The 16211-nt window shown below is 39.1% G+C and overlaps 1 protein-coding gene across 2 annotated transcripts in view; it reads right to left on the reverse strand.

The window, feature by feature from the left end:
• Window positions 1–1838: 1838 nt before the first annotated feature.
• The window catches only part of USP6NL (USP6 N-terminal like), a 203581-nt gene continuing 189208 nt past the window's right edge, over window positions 1839–16211 (reverse strand). For both annotated transcript variants that reach the window (XM_079768777.1, XM_079768778.1), the window contains one exon: window positions 1839–5200. In XM_079768777.1, the coding sequence (XP_079624903.1) occupies window positions 3801–5200 (1400 nt within the window). In that variant the 3' untranslated portion in view covers window positions 1839–3800. The remainder of the gene's footprint in view (window positions 5201–16211) is intronic.

Below are 16211 nucleotides of genomic sequence, written 5' to 3' on the forward strand. Positions count from 1 at the left end.
CAGCAGGGGTCAAGATCCACTCCTATGAAATCTAAAATTTGCTCCTTTCTCAGTGTTCTTATCTATAAAATGGTGACACTTATCCTTAGATTTATGGTTAACTGAAACTCTTTCTGAAGGTACAAATCATAAATACATTTTAAATAGAACCCTTCTTCCTAATCACAATCCCTTGATTATAAAAGTAAAGTTTGACTTATTAAAATCACCTTGTCCATAAGCATTAATATCCATATTAGAAATGGACATTTACAATCCATTAAAGGACAGTTAAAACAAAACAACAAAACCAGATCTCAAAACCATAGTCTTAACCCACAATTAAGTGTACACTAAAATAAAGTGCGAGTATAAAAGGTAATTGAGAGCACTAATATTTCCCTAAGATTAAGGCTGGGTCTGCTGTAAATAAATCCCTATTTCTGGACATGGCATGTTTTGCTCTAATCATGAAAATAAAAGAGATCTCAGCAAAGTATTGAGGAGGTACTGTTTTTGTTCCTGAATTATAATAGGTCCTGAGAGAGAGAGAGATCTTAAGATAACTGTATGCATGAAACTCAATTTTAAAGTTACACTAAGTATGACAAAAAATCTTCTTAAAATGAAAAAAGTTAAAACAATCATTCTGTAAACATCCATTTTTCTTCTCCATGCTGAGGGTATCAGGACATGCTACCCCAAAATATGCCACTTTGGCATAAGAAAGGTTTTGAGCTGAAGGCATTTGAGTTCCCGAAATCCTTTATCTGTCTCAAGCAGAACCTCCCCAAAGAACTCAATAGTCATAAATCCCCTCCCTGGGCAATTCTCATCTCTTCTGGCACCACACCCAAACTTTTCACAAACTATCATATCTCTTGTTTATTTCCAAAAGGCCTATTTATTTTCCAAAAAGTCATTTACTTTTCCACAAGTGCTTTCTCCCTTTCCCTTCCCCACTAAGTGAGGTACCTAGACCCACACTTGCCCTTCTTAGATACTCATCACTGGATCCTCCCATTTGAGTGCAGGATGCAGATGTCAATAAAATTGTTTTTCTCTTGTTCACCTGTCTTTTGTCAGTCCAATTAACAGGGCCTGGCCAGAGAACCTAGAAAGGTAGGCAGAAAAATATTCTTTTCCTCCCTACAATTGATATCTGATTTTACATATATCTCCCAGCTTTAAAAAGCTGTCATTTAAAAAAAAAAGAACTATTAAAAAACATAAGCACCGGAAAGAGTCAAAGTTTAACAACCCTTTGAGACTCTGGGTCTAGTTTTTTTAACCTTTCGAACTAAATATTAAGAAAATAAAAACTATACCAAAGTGCTTAGTGTTTTAGGCAAAACTACTATGAAGACTTTAGCAAAAGATTTACACCAAGTACATGCAGTTACAGAGTAAAATCAGTCTCCACACCATAAAAATTCTTACCCAATATGTTTTTCATAAATATATTTTAACCCACTTTACCAATATTATTTCATATTTTATCATTATTTCATTATTTATCTTTAGTGAAAGATAAATCTGAAAGCATGAAATTGTATGGTGGCAAAACAACTTCAAATTAAATTTTCCTACTTGAAAACCTACCATAGCTATACATTATAATGGGGAAGACTAGAAATAATCCCTTATTGCTATTAATAATGGCAGATTACATAAAACAAAGGAAAGGCTCTATAATTCTAAACACATTACTACTGGAAATTAATATGCATATAACATTGAACTTGAGTATATAAAGCCATATCCGCAAACACTGGCAGTATCTACTCAATTAGAAGCGAGTTAGCTTTAGAAGGCTCAGGGATGCAGCACTTCTGCCATATGAAAAAAAGCACATAAAAGACACAAAACAAAATATATGTATTACTTTTAGCATGTTAAAAACAATCACATCAAAAAAAGTATACAGATAAAAAATGTCATAGATGACATAAGAAAATAGTGTGTGTATACATATTTTGCATACATACATATATATATAAATCTACAGTATTTACCACTGTTGATATATAGATTTTGGAGCAGCTCAGATGCTGCTATCATGAACTAAATTGTACAGCTTGATTTATTACAAGTCACAGAATCATGGTTTAAAAATTAGAATTAATGTCCTCAGCTACATTTTTACATACATTTATGTCTAAGCTTCACATGATCTGAATCGAGAGCCCAGTGATGTCAGGATTTCGTCTGAGCTTCCGTGTAGTGCTCACCTGCTAATACACTGCATTTGTTTTGTCATTTAATTACATCATTACCAAGATGATTAAAATTACATTAGACTCATTATATACATAAAAATTATTGTCACATTCACTAGCTAAACAAATGTTACTTTCATTTAAAAAGACATACTTCTGTACCTTGAAAGCTTAAAGCCACAACTTGCAATGAGAAGAACCCTCAACATTAGGTTTTCCACTCTATTGTTCAAATGTGAGCCAAATAATGTTGAAAACAAGCTCTCCAATTAAACACAAAGTCCTATTTTCTTGGCATGCTCCAAACTTGGTCAGTGTTTTGGTAACTGTAGTGTAAATAGAATACTTTAAAAGACACTGCTAATTTTTTTTAACATGGACCTAAATTTTTGTCCCTGAAAAAGAAACATATTTTTGAAATTATGAAAATCACACTATTAAAGAAGAAAAGGCCATAATTCAGATCATTTTTACAATTGTACATGCTGGTAATTTAATGGCCTAAGCGGCGGTGGCAATATCCATTGACTATGTTCTTGAAAGAAAAGAGTGCCAGGAAAAAGATCATGTAAAGGACCACCCAGCCCTTTGTAGTGAGGCCCTGCAGGATATGAGGGGCAGAGCAATAATATTGCTAATCCTGCTTTCAAAGGAATTTCTGGGAGTGCGTTCTGCTGCCCCATGGGAACTTGCCTCCTCTCCCACTGGCACCCACAGGAGAGCTGCAGCCTGGGCCACAGCATTTCCTTCACATCTGGCAGGAACATTCTGCTCTGAGCTTTGCAAGCAGGCCAGGCCAAGGGCACAGGTGCCCACGGATACACTGAGCCTGCACCTCTGGACACACGGATACCTGCACCTGTGGCCTTCAACTTACTTTCACTGCCACAATTTTTAAGCACCATTAAGTGGTTAGACTTTCTCTCCAATGTCTTTAATTTTCAGATTGAAAGAAAATGGCAACAGAAAATGAGTATCCTGTGAGATCTGAATTAATCATCTCAAGGCAAACCCTTAAGTCAATTTAGGATCTGGGTTAAAAATATGAGGGGGTAAGGGGACTTGACTAAAAGACCAGTTAAAGAAAAAAAAGGAGAATAAATTATTCCATGGATCTAGATTAAAGCAGGTTTTTTTAATGTTTCATTAGTTCTGTGTTGAAGTGTATATGTATAGATGTCTATATCTACTTAAAGACACATACTCTACATAGAGCCTTAAAAATGTCTAGTATTCATAGACAGTTTTTCAGTGCTTTGTAACATTACTCAAAGTAAAATGGACTAATAGAGTAAAAGTGTTTAGGTTTTGAGAAGTTACAAAAGGAACTGAGTAATAAATTTATTTTGTATGCATCCCTAAATGCTATTGCTATGTTTCCACGGTAAATTAATAGATTCAGTGATGATGCAATTAAAATGCTCATCTTAAGCAGCATCTATGTGGGGATGAAAACACTCCCATCTATTCTTATTACTAATATACATGAGAATTGTGCGAGTTGTTTACAATGGTATAAAATACTGCTTTGGCAATTACAAACATAGCAATGTAGATTCTGGGAGATTTCTATTCTCATCTTCAGCAAGTATAGATGAATTCTCACAGCAATACCGATTCTTGAATAGAAAGTCCATCCCGGTTTCTGTAGTGATACGCTGGAGCCGAGGGCCTTGAATACTGATACCCAGAGGAGCTGGCATCTTCTAAAGCCGGGGAAGTTCTATACCGCACTGGACCATCCACGGAAACTGGGGGGAGGCTATGGTCCTGAAAGGGTACATGCTGAAAGGCAGAATATTTTGTTAAATTGCTTAAGTGGCTACGGTTAGCATCCCGAGTCCATGACTGTTCAGGCATCTCAGGTCTGAATGTGTAACTGACTTCTGACCATTTTCTGTTATCTGGCAAATAATCCACTGGAGGAATGATGAATTTTCCATTCTTTGGTGACCCTGAATATCCCCCAGCACCAATATCAATGGGAAGAACTTCTATGCGACTAGATGGTAGGACAAGAGGAGCTGGACGGCTGTGAGATTTCTCTGGAGAAACATTGATGGAAAGAGTGGAATCATGAGGTCTCCTGGAAGGATTCATTTGAGCCCCATGGCTAAACTGTGGAGACACAAAGCTGCTGTTAGTAGTGGGGATGTGCTTTGGAGAATTTCCGTGGTAAATAGGGGGATTGCTGTAAGATGGGGGGTGCACGGGCCCTCGATCTTCTCCATCTAGCTGAGCTGGATATTTTGCATAACTTACAGGCTGTATTTTAAAAGTAAACTTGTTTGATACTTTTGATGGGCTAGAAGTTGGCTCAGGATGCTTCCTCGGACTGTGCGTGTAAACAATATTCCTTGGACTCTGAGAATAAGCCCTTTCTAGTGCCTCTTCAACAGACGGGCCATTTTCATTTTCTGGTACATTATCATACTGTGATGCATTCGAGCCCCGTTTCCCTTCATCGGCATCCCAGACCTTCATCTTCTGCCTTGCATTTGACACCCGAGGATCAGCAGAACTCGGGATGGTGACTGTAAGCGTGGGGTGCGCGAATCGACTTTTGCCTTCAGTGGCATATCTGGCAGTTCTTTCAGTAGCTGAAACATCTGATGGTTTATTCCATTTGGGCACAAATTCCTTCCTGATATTTGAAAGAGCATTGCTATTTTGGTTAGCAGATGCATGGTCATATTGCCTAACATTGTCTTGTGGACCTGATGAAGGTTTTCTTTGAAAGTCTGCTTCATCTTTAAGCTTTTTACTGTCCTCCTCCACTGATGCCCGTCTTGGCTGCCTCGCTCTTTCTGGCGTACCAATTCTGCCTTGATGGTGAGGGGAATGCTCGGGCTTTTTGTGAGGTGATGAGCCACTCTCTCTTCTGATTTTATGGGGACTTGATCTGCCAACACTTTGTCCATTGCTCAGGTGACTAATGCCAGCAGACTGAGGTTCAGGTGGAAGCTGTCCCAAAGGTTTCTTTGGAAATTCATCCTCTTTACCTAAAGGAAAGATATATTTATGAGTAACATTAACACATGAGTAAACAGTACCAAATATAAGAACCATGCTATGAATAACTGTATACTTTTCATATGTGCACTCATACACATACACACAGAATTATAGTTACAAGAGGCACTTTTTAGAGAGACTGATAGTAAAACACACCAAAATTCAAAATGTAGTAAGATTAGGCAATGTGCACTGGGAATATTTTATAACTTTATGTGTAACACATGATTCTTATATTTTGTTAAGACATACTGTTACATGCTTTTTTTTAAAGAATGCCAGGCTGATAGTCTCATTTATATTCCTAAAACAATCCTGCTGTTCAATGTCTTACCAACACCTTCACTTTAACTTACCTCGACTTAATACAGCTTTGAAATCTCAGTAAAACTTTGCTTATCAACTACAAGCAGATCTGCCAAATTTAAAAGCCAACTGTGATCTAAAGTTGTTAAGCACCTTTCACCGTATTACTGCAAAAAAGAAATAGTACTCTCTATTTTAAAGCTAATATTCTAAGAGGATCCTACTTTAGAGAAAAAAGAAAAGAAAGAAAAAAAAGGGAGGAAATCACATTGGGTACTTTTAGTTTTATATTTTACTAGAGGCCTGATGCATGAAATCCATGCACTTGGGATTGGGGAGGGGGGAGGGGGAGAGGAGGGAGGTCCCTCAGCCTGGCCTGCGCCCTCTTGCAGGTCGGGAGTAAGCCAGCATTCGGACATCCTTAGCGCTGCCGTGTAGGTGGGAGAGGTTCCCACTACCTCTGCTGTGCTTGCCAGCCCTGAGTCTGGCTCAGGGCTTCTGGCTGAGCAGCGCTCCCTCTGTGGGAGCGCATGGACCACCAGGGCGCAGCTCCTGCATTGAGTGTCTGCCCCTTGGTGGTCAGTGCACATCATAGTGACTGGTTGTTCCGCCGTTTGGTCGATTTGCATATTACCCTTTTATTATATAGGATTTTATTTTGTAGACAATATTCTTAAACCCAGCCTATTTCTGGTTTCTCTCAGTGCTCTCCTTCTTCAAAGCTGCAGTCTTCTGTGTTGTTGATGATGACAGTGATGCCAGAAAGTCTCCATCAACTTGAGCTTCAGGTTGAAGTTTATGTAGGAACTTCTCCAAGTCACCTGCAACTTCGTAAGGTTTCTTGGTAGCCTTTGTGGGAATCTAGCAAGCTCCTTGTCTATTCTTTTCTGCTGCTATCTTAGGAGCTCATTAATTCTGCTTATCCCAGTCTCGCTGTGACCTCTTCTGTAAATCCTTAGTTATAAGATCTCTCTCCAGCTAGTCTTCAGTTGGTTATTCAGGATGATGGTTCTATATTTCAGTTGTACTTCCAGTTTGGTCCTGGAAGGAGATGAGTGTAGCTTCCATCTACTCTGCCACCATCTTGGATTGAGAGTTTTATGTTTTAAATAACTAACATTAGAAATGAATGAGGAATTAAAGGAAGGTGCAAAAATTTGCCATTTAGCAGCTACTGTGTAAACATGATCTATTACAATATCAACATTCAATAAATATCATCTTGAAAAAACAACTTGTAAAAATTCCATGATTTAAGATATGTTTTTCACCAATTATTACAAAATATATTCTCCCTTAAAAATAAGTTGTTGCTCACTTCAAATATCCACTTGTTGTCCATCCATCTAACAAATATTTATTGAGTTAGCTCTGCTTTGGGACTGTGCTAAGTAATGAATACATTAGTAGTGAGTAGGCAGACCCCGTCTTTGTTTTCATGCAGTTCATTTCTTGATGAGGACAATTTTGTTATTTACCACATATCTTAATTTTCTTTAAGACATTTGAAAAAATATTCAATGAGCTTTCCTGTGGGAGGGGAGGGTGCAGAGAAGGTGAAGAAACAATATCCTTTAAATAGGAAAGCTGCCAGAATCAATTAAGCTAAAAATAACCTTTGTGCTCTTCTAATTCGGTGGTTTTTAAGAAACAGACTTTTTCAAACCAAATTTCATATGAAGCCCCAGCATATAAAGGAAATATAAGTAACGCTGCTTCGGTTGAAGTGGGGGGGCTCAGGTGCCTCCCCTCACCCTCTTTCCCACTTCCCTCAGCGGGGCAGCTTCTCGGAGATTTCCAACCCTGCCTGCATTTTATAGACAGGAAAGCAGTCTCAGAAGCTAAGTGATCCTTAGTGGCAGGAACAGAATGAGAACCAGGACCCAGCATTTTCACCCTGGGTCACTGTTTTCTTCCACTCTGCCATGTTCATTAAATTCCAGAGAAACTTGGGAATGGTTTTAACCAAATTTAACTTTACTTTGACAATATTTGTGCAAGGTCTTTATTTCATATATGTGAAAGCACACAAAGGATTAGGATTGGGAATAGTTTGTTTCATTCATTCACCCATTCAACAAAGAGCTACAGAGCAACTACTATGGGCCAGGCACACTCGTTGCTGGCGATGCACAAACAAAACCACAGGGTGAAGCCCCGTCCTATGGAGCTGCTGTGCTGGTTGTGCAGGGCTGTGAGAACAGCACCAGGACAAGGCAAGCACAGTGATCTGGGTGTGGCAGGGCAGGGCAGGGAGGAGTGCCGGCAGGAACAAAGGTGCCCTGTGCCAGGTGGCGAATGGCTGGGGACAAGGTTGGAGGAATGGAAGAGTCACATCACACAGGGCTTTGAAGACCACAGTAAGAACTCTGGATTTTTTTTTTCTTTTTCTGAGTTTACTATAAACTACTGAAGGCTTTTCAGCAGGAGAGTAACATGATCTGATGTCTATCTTATAAAGTCACTTTGAAAGTTGAGTTGGATTTAGATTGTATAATAATTAATGAAAATAACAGTAATAGCTAACACTCATTGAGCCCTTATATGTCAACAGTGCTCAAAAGCTATACATACAGTATCAGCAATAGGCATATGACATAGCTCACTACTACTGTTCTCATTTTATAGATGAGAAAACAGAGGCAGGCGTGACCTTGCCCAAGGGCTCATAGCTAGCTAGTGACAGACGGAGAATTCAAACCCAGAGCTGATTCCAGAGCCTCCTCTCTTTACACTAAGTGTGAGGGAAGCAGTGAGGCGAGGCTGCGCTAGGATATGCTTTAAGGCAGAGCACAGACACTTGCTCTTGTGCTAGGTGTGACCCGTGAGTGATGAGTGGGGTGAGGCATGGCTCCTGGTTTAAAGACAGTTAACAGCTCGGTCAGTGTGGCTCAGTAGTTGAGCATCTACCTATAAACCAGGAGGTCAGGGTACATGCAGGCTCAATCCCTAATAGGGGGCGTGCAGGAGGCATCCAATCAATGATTCTCATCATTGATGTTTCTCTCTTTTCCTCTCCCTTCCTCTCTGAATCTATAAAAATATATTAAAAAAAAAAAAAAGACAGCAACAACAGACAGGTACTACTCAGGAACAGTAGGCATACCAAATTTTTCTGTGTCTTTTCATAATGCAGACATTTTATGACGTGTGACAAATGATTACAAGTGATAGCTCGAATTTTAAAATGCTTGTCACTCGGAAAAGTTTCCTTTGTTCATGAATGCTGCATGTAAAATAACCCGAAGTATTTCAGTTTAGCTCTGACTAGTCTCATAGGAAATACTGGAATCGGGGCAAGAGAGTTGACTCAAAGGCAGTCAAGTCAAGAACTTTCAAAAGTAGTTATTCAGTCTCTTTGGCTAAAAACTAACAATAAAAATTAAAATCTATTTAGTGTCCTCAAAATGTTTTTATCAGCTCAACAAATAATGATTCATTAGTTCCCAATAAACATATGAATTCCTTCCTCCCTACAGGCAACTGACCCCAACAAACACAAATTATCAAGATATAAAGACCTATGTAATAGAAAAACTGAATCTATGAATTTTCGTTTAGTCTTCACTCTGATCATTTTCTAAGGGCATGCAACTCAGTTATGTGACTGGCTACATCAATGGCTGGTTGATATTCCTTCAGATAATAATACCAGTCAATCATCAAAACACCCTTTTCAGGTTGGTGTGTGGGAACCTGATGAAAAACTAACCATTAAAAAGAAAAGGAAGACGGTGGCACCCAGAGAGTGGTTAATTCGTGCCTGCAGATGCGCTGCTCCAGGGACAAAACTGGATCAGCTGTAGTGATCTTCAGGCTGGGCCCTGTAGCCGCCCCGCTTCTCCAGCACTCAGTGGCCTTTAGCAGCCTGCAGAGAGCCTCGTGCATAGGAAATAATTTCAAATGTATATTTTTAAATTCTCCATAGCAGTATTGTTAAGAAAAAAATAAAAGGAACTCCCTAGAACTCAGGCGGCTATTGAAAGCTTCTCTTAGTCCAGACTGTGGCTACTCAGAGACTGTTTTCCCATCTGTGTCAATTCACAACTCATGAAACCAAATCCACTTGGAACTGGATTTTTCAAAGACTAGCTAACTACTGTAGACTGAATGTCTGTGGCCCACCTTCACCCCCGAATTCATATATTGAACTCTCAGTGTAACCGTAATGTAATGGCATTTGTAGGAGGGGCTTTGGAAGGTAATTAGGTCACAAGGGCAGAGACCTCATGTGGAACTAACATACCAACACACTCAGAGTGGAGTATAGATAGGGCCTCAAAGAGAGGTGTGATCTGCCCAGTGTTCACCTCCCCCTCGGCAAAGGCTTCTAAAAAGTAGCCATGTTGCACCACAGCGACTGCAGCCTCAGGTTCCTCTGAGTTGTGGTCAATAGTGGGGTGAGGAGAGGCCCTGGCAGAGCAGGGAGGAGCACCCAGTTGGAGAAGTGGTCAGAAAGGGAGCGCTGGACCTCGTGGGGACAGCCATCTCCTTTTGCCATCACCCCTTCTCAAGTACACAGAGCGAGGCGACACCTAAGAGGAAGGAAGGCTGTTCTCTGACTAATGTGTGGAGTCCTGGACAGTGCCTGGCACGGGGTGGCCTCAGGAAAGAGCTGCACAGCCTGGGTCCTGTGGGGTGGACTGGGCACTAGAGTTGGGGATGATTCACCTGAGAACAAATTTGTGCTTTTCCTCTTCTTCAGCAGGGTCTGTGCCTAAAACCACCTCATTGTTACAGGCTGAATTCTGTGTCCTCCGAATTTGTACGTTGAACTGGTAATCCCTGGTAACTCAGAATGTGACTGCATTTGGAAGTAAGGCCTTTACTGAGGTAAGTAAGGTTAAATGAAGTCACCGGAGTGGGCCTTGAATCCAATATGATTCATGTCCTTATAAGAAGAGGCCATTAGGACACAGAAAGAAACAGAGACAACCATGTGAAGATGGCCATTTAAAGCAAAAGAAAGAAGAATCCAACCCTACCAACACTTTCGTCTTGGACTTCCAAGCCTCCAGAATTGTGAGAGAATAAATTTCCATTGTTTAAGCCACCCAGTCTGTGGCATTTTGTTATAGCAGCCTGAACCGACTAAGATACGACCCTTAGGTCTAAATCCTAGATCTGAAAGCTGACTTGCTTTATTAAGCACACATTTTATGGATTGCTTTTTTTCTGTTAGTAACATGCTGCATATTTTATTATTTATGATCATCTGCTTTTATAGTCCTAGCACATTTTCAATGTCCACAACTATAGTAATTAAAACTTATTTTACATACCACATCAAAGAGGCAACTGAACAGAACAAATGTGGAAGGTGGATGTAAGCGGTACCACATCTACAAGGGTAACTAGAGTTCCATTACTTTGCAGATTCCTGTATGTCGTTTTCTAGTCATCAACTTATTGCTAAAACAGTCAGTCTGGGGTTGGCTTCCATAAGCATTTTCCATAGACATCAGCTCTAGCTACTTATTGACACTGATGAAAATAAAAGGGCATCCTTGTAAATGTGGTACCCAGAATTTAAGCAATATTCTAGGTTTGGACTAACTGAAGCAGAATAAAATAGGGTATAAAAGGAGCCAATGAGTGAAAAGAGGTTCTGAAAAACACTTTACAGTGGGAACGGAAGGAAGAAAGTGGGGGAGGAAAGAGGACTAAGGGAGAAAACTGAACATCTTTGGGAAAAATAATACCATTTCACATACTGTTCCTATTCTAATATCCACAGGCTTTTCATTCTGAAATACTTTAGATACATAAAAGGCGCACATCAATAAAAACTAACAGGACACATAGTAAAATGTAGGATATGCATGTATTTCTCAGGACAAGCAATAGAAGAATTGAGAAGGAAGTAATGGAGAGACTGAGGTGGTAATTTCATGCATGAAACAAAATGGAAAGGTATGCATCATACCCAAGTGGGAGATTTAATTTTTCAATATAAACGGTAAGAAAATTATTTACCTTTTACTTAACACTACTTTATATTCAAGTCAACAGAGAAATTTCTCTAAGGACGAGACATTAATATTCTATGCATCTACACATCATATTAGAATAATAAGAAAAATTTAACATGTTCCATTTACTGAATAGGCAAGAGGCCAAAATCCACATTGGGGGAAAAATCTGCCACTGTCCTAAAATATCCAAAAGGCAGCATCTTAAAGTTATTTCATGCAATACATTTCCCTTGCCTAGTAGACAAAAACCTACTTAAAGTGACTTTTTGTACACTTTCCTATAATATCTACAATAATAACAGAATTGTGTGTAAGGTGTTGACAAAATGCCCATTGGCATATAGTAAATATGCATTATAGTAATGACACATTGTTCATACATACACTACACAAACAGAATCGTTACAAATACCCAAGATCTGCATAGCCAAGAAACTAGGTATAGCAGGGTTTGGAGGAAAAAAAAGTTCAGTGCAAACAAAATGACACTGTATCTAATTACTTTCTAAATGTCAATTTCTTGTTAGGAACTAGAACTCTATAAGAGGTACATGGTGAATACCTCAAATGTATAAAGACATTTAAAGAGTATGGTCCTTTGCCCCCATGAAGATTTTCAATAAGCACAGAAGATAAAACCATTTGAAAAGAGGCAGTCGACAACAATGTAAGAAAGAGCCTCCTAAAATATAAGTGCTTAAAAACCCCAATTCTGCCCGGCTGGGGTGCTCAGTTTTTGAGCATCAACTCATGAACTAAGAGGTCCCAGTCAGGACACATGCCCAGGTTGTGGGCTCAGTCCCCAGTAAAGGGTGTGCAAGAAGCAGCTGATTGATGTTCCACTCTCTCATCAATGTTTCTATCTCTCTATCCCTCTCGCTTCCTCTTTCTCTTAAAAAAAAAATCAATAAAAACATTTAAAAAAACAACCCAATTCCTCCCCTTTTTAAAGACAGTAACGCCAGTTAGGCTAGGTGGTAATACATGATAGGGGTGAGGGCCAGACCAATGTGCTGGGATTTGCTTAATTTCAAAGTATCAGGTCACATCTACTTTCTATAATGATCTGTGACCAGGGAGCAGACTAAAGACTAACAAGAGGAACTAATTCATGGCTCAGGATCCCGTATCGACATCTATCTTCCATAAGTATTTGTTGACTGATAACACTGTTGGGTTATGCCATGTACAAGTTACTCTCATAACTGACCCAACACCTCTGAACAGTGCAAATTCTACATACGTTGTTGGCACTTCAGCAAAGGCCCTGAGGGACCCTCAGGACAACCTCATTTGTGGAGAACTGTGTCTCTCAAAAGATGAGGAGGAATGAAAAGTGGTGGAAAGAAGTGACCAGAGAAGAAAAGAGGGGAAAAGAGAAAGAGGATAAGAGTGGGCGATTGTGGTAGGTGAATAATGGAAATGACCGAAAGGAAAGCAGACGGCAATGGGGATCGGGAAGGCAGCAAGTGGAAATGGCCACAGGGAACCTATGAGGAAGCTTCTCCCGTCTGAGAGCAGGTTGTAACTCCCAAGTCTGAGTGGGGACTTGCTCATGTTACACTGGGCGGGCCAGAGGCCTCTGAACTCCAATAGCAGAACCAAACTCAAGGGCTCTGTGCCCGGGCAATCTGATCTTTGCAAATATGAAATCAGGAAGACAATCTACTTGACTTGTTATAAAGGCGATTCTTTTGGAGATTAACTATTCAACTTTCACTGAGCTGAAGATATACGGCATAGATCCTGTGAGGACAAATGCCATCACCTGCAATATTTTCATATGCTAGTAAATGTTCTCTGCCTTTTTTTCCCACAGACGTAGATCCAAATAAGCATTAAACATTATTGTACAGCCTCTTCCTAGATCCATCATAACCTACACACACACACACACACACACACACACACACACACTGCTGCACTTGGCCTTTGTGTTAACTCTCCTTTCACCCCTAAGCAATTGAGTACAACGAAAGACTGAAGAATAACTGTTGTCAAAACAGGTGACTAAAAATAGGCAATAAGGTAGGTATTAATATTTATTATCCATACTTTCATTCTAGACTTCTTTTCAATAGGCATAGTATTGTTTTGTTCACCCCATAATAGCTCCATGCCTAAAATTTTATTCTTTCCTTCTTCCTCCCAAACCACAGGAGTTTAAATGAAGAATTACTGCCCTACTCCTTAAAGGGTAGGAAAGCACCGCAATTCTCAATTCTCATCAGATACAACAGGGAATGTTTTTGTGAAAATATCACATTAATGATATTTTTTCGCTGCTGTTGTCATCATATAAGTGGTATTTTTATGCCAGTGCCAACAATTATGATATTCTACTAAAAAAGGGAGATATAACTTGATATATTTAAGAATAAAGGCAATAATAATTAGTAGGCTTTTTAAGTCAACAAAAAGAATACTCTAACCATCCTTAAAAATATAAGGGAAAGAGTCCCTCCAGGCTGGTCCATCTTTGATTTTATTCAGTCTCTGTCACCACCTAGTGGACAGCACACTCAACTACAAGCCTTGAAGAGTAATTGCCTCAGAAGGCATTAACAGGTTTTTGCACCCAAGGAGACATACAATTACAGGAAAGTGCTCTAAGTGCTCTTTCTTGTGAGCAACATTTTACTTTTAAATTTCAACAATAGGAGGCTATATATATATATATATATATATATATATATATCCCGACTCTTCTAACATTTTTCAATAAGAAATGGTGGGGGCCACTGTCAGGAAAATTACCCTGAGAGAGGCATCTCATTCCTTTCCAGATCAAATATAAAGTCCAACTGAGTTTTAAATTACTGCCACAAAATTCCTTTTAATATACCATCAGCCAAAAGAATATACAATTCAAACACTATTATTGCCTCATAACTGGTGATCAAAAGAGTACAGTCTGCTTTCTAAATTATTGCTAGGTTATTTTAAAAATTAAAAAAAAAATTATTGTAGTTAGGCTTATGCACTGTACTCCCTCTGCTCCATCATATTAAATCTAAAATATAAGGGAAGCAGAAAGAAGACAATTATTTAAACACATTTATCATTTATACACCTGTTTAATACCACATAAATTCAGTAGATTTTTGTGAAAAAATTATTTTAAAAATCTGTACTTTGTGTTTCCTAGCATTCCAATTCACATACACATACATAAAGATTGTTGGAATATGTGACTAACACTGGTTTCCATTATATAAACAACTAAAAGTGAAAACACACTCAAACACTCAAAAAGTGGGACAGAGGTTTCTCCTTTATAAACTTACAATAAAATTGACTTATCTCTCTGTGTGTGTGTATTCAATCAGGATACAAAACAATTCCATTACTTCAAAAAACTTCAGTAATGCCTTCTGTCCTTTGCATTTTACTTTTGAAATGGTAGTAAAAAACTTTGCAACATATGAGAAAATGTTTGTAAGCTGAATTAATAAATTTAAAGAACATCGGTAAGCAAAATACTAATTTTACAAACCTATATAATGCTGTGTATGGAAAATTATCCTTGGGGATATTAAAAAACAAACAAACTTACATTGACAAATACCTTATTCCAAAGGGCTGCTGAAAAAAATAACTGAAATGTGTATGTAAAGAAAGCATTTTGCAAGGAGTCTATTATAAGACTCAAAAATTTGCTGTTACTATTACTCTTTAAAAGTGGCCAGCAGCAGGAATATCTCAAGAAACCAGAAACACCAATCAGAAAGAATATATGAACCCCTATGTTGATAGCAGTGCATTCTACAACAGCTAAGATTTGGAAACAGCCTAAGTGCCCATTAGCAGATGAGTGGATTAAAAAACTGTGGCACATCTACACAATGGAATACTATACTGCTATAAAAAAGAAAGAACTCTTACCATTTGCAACAGCATGGATGGAGCATTATGCTAAGCGAAATAAGCCAGTCAGAGAAAGGTAAGTATCACATGATCTCACTCAATTGCAGAATATAATGAACTACATAAACTGATGAACAAAAATAGACCCAGAAACATAGCAGCATCAAACAGACTGTCAAACCTCAGAGGGAAGGGAGGGGAGAGTCTGAGGGAGGGGGAGAGGGTATGAGATAAAGAAAAGAACTTGTATGCATATAAACATAACCAATGGACACAGACAATAGGGGCTGAAGGCCTGGGCTGGAGGGCCAGGGGGGCAGGGCTGGGAGAGGACAACGAGGTAAAAGGGGACATATGTAATACTTTCAATAATAAATAATTAAAAAAAAAAAGTGGCCGGGAGGTGGGATGGGTGGAAGTAGGAAAACAAGCAGGCCAAGGGAGTCTTATACATCAAACTAAGGAGTTTGGATTTATTCCAATAAGCACTGAAGCCTCAGAAGGGCTGGATGTTCTACAAGATCATTCTGGTTCAGCAAGGACGTAAGAAACACTGGCACCAGGGCTTCCAGTGTAGCCAATGCGGCTCTGGTAGGAAGGGAATGAGAGATATTAAAAATCAAAAGAAACAGCCAGGCTGGAGTCGTTCAGTGGTTGAGTGTCTACCTATGAACCAAGAGGTTAGGGTTTGATTCCTGGTCAGGACACATGTTCGGGTTGTAGGCTTAATTCCCACTGTGGGGTGTGCAGGAGGCAGCAGATCAATGATTCTTTCTCATCATTGATGTTTCTATCTCTCTCTTCCTCTCCCTTACTCTCTGAAATCAATCAAGATATATTTTAAAAAATA

This window comes from Cnephaeus nilssonii (assembly GCF_951640355.1).
Source record: "Cnephaeus nilssonii genome assembly, chromosome: 1".
Lineage (NCBI taxonomy): Eukaryota > Metazoa > Chordata > Mammalia > Chiroptera > Vespertilionidae > Cnephaeus > Cnephaeus nilssonii.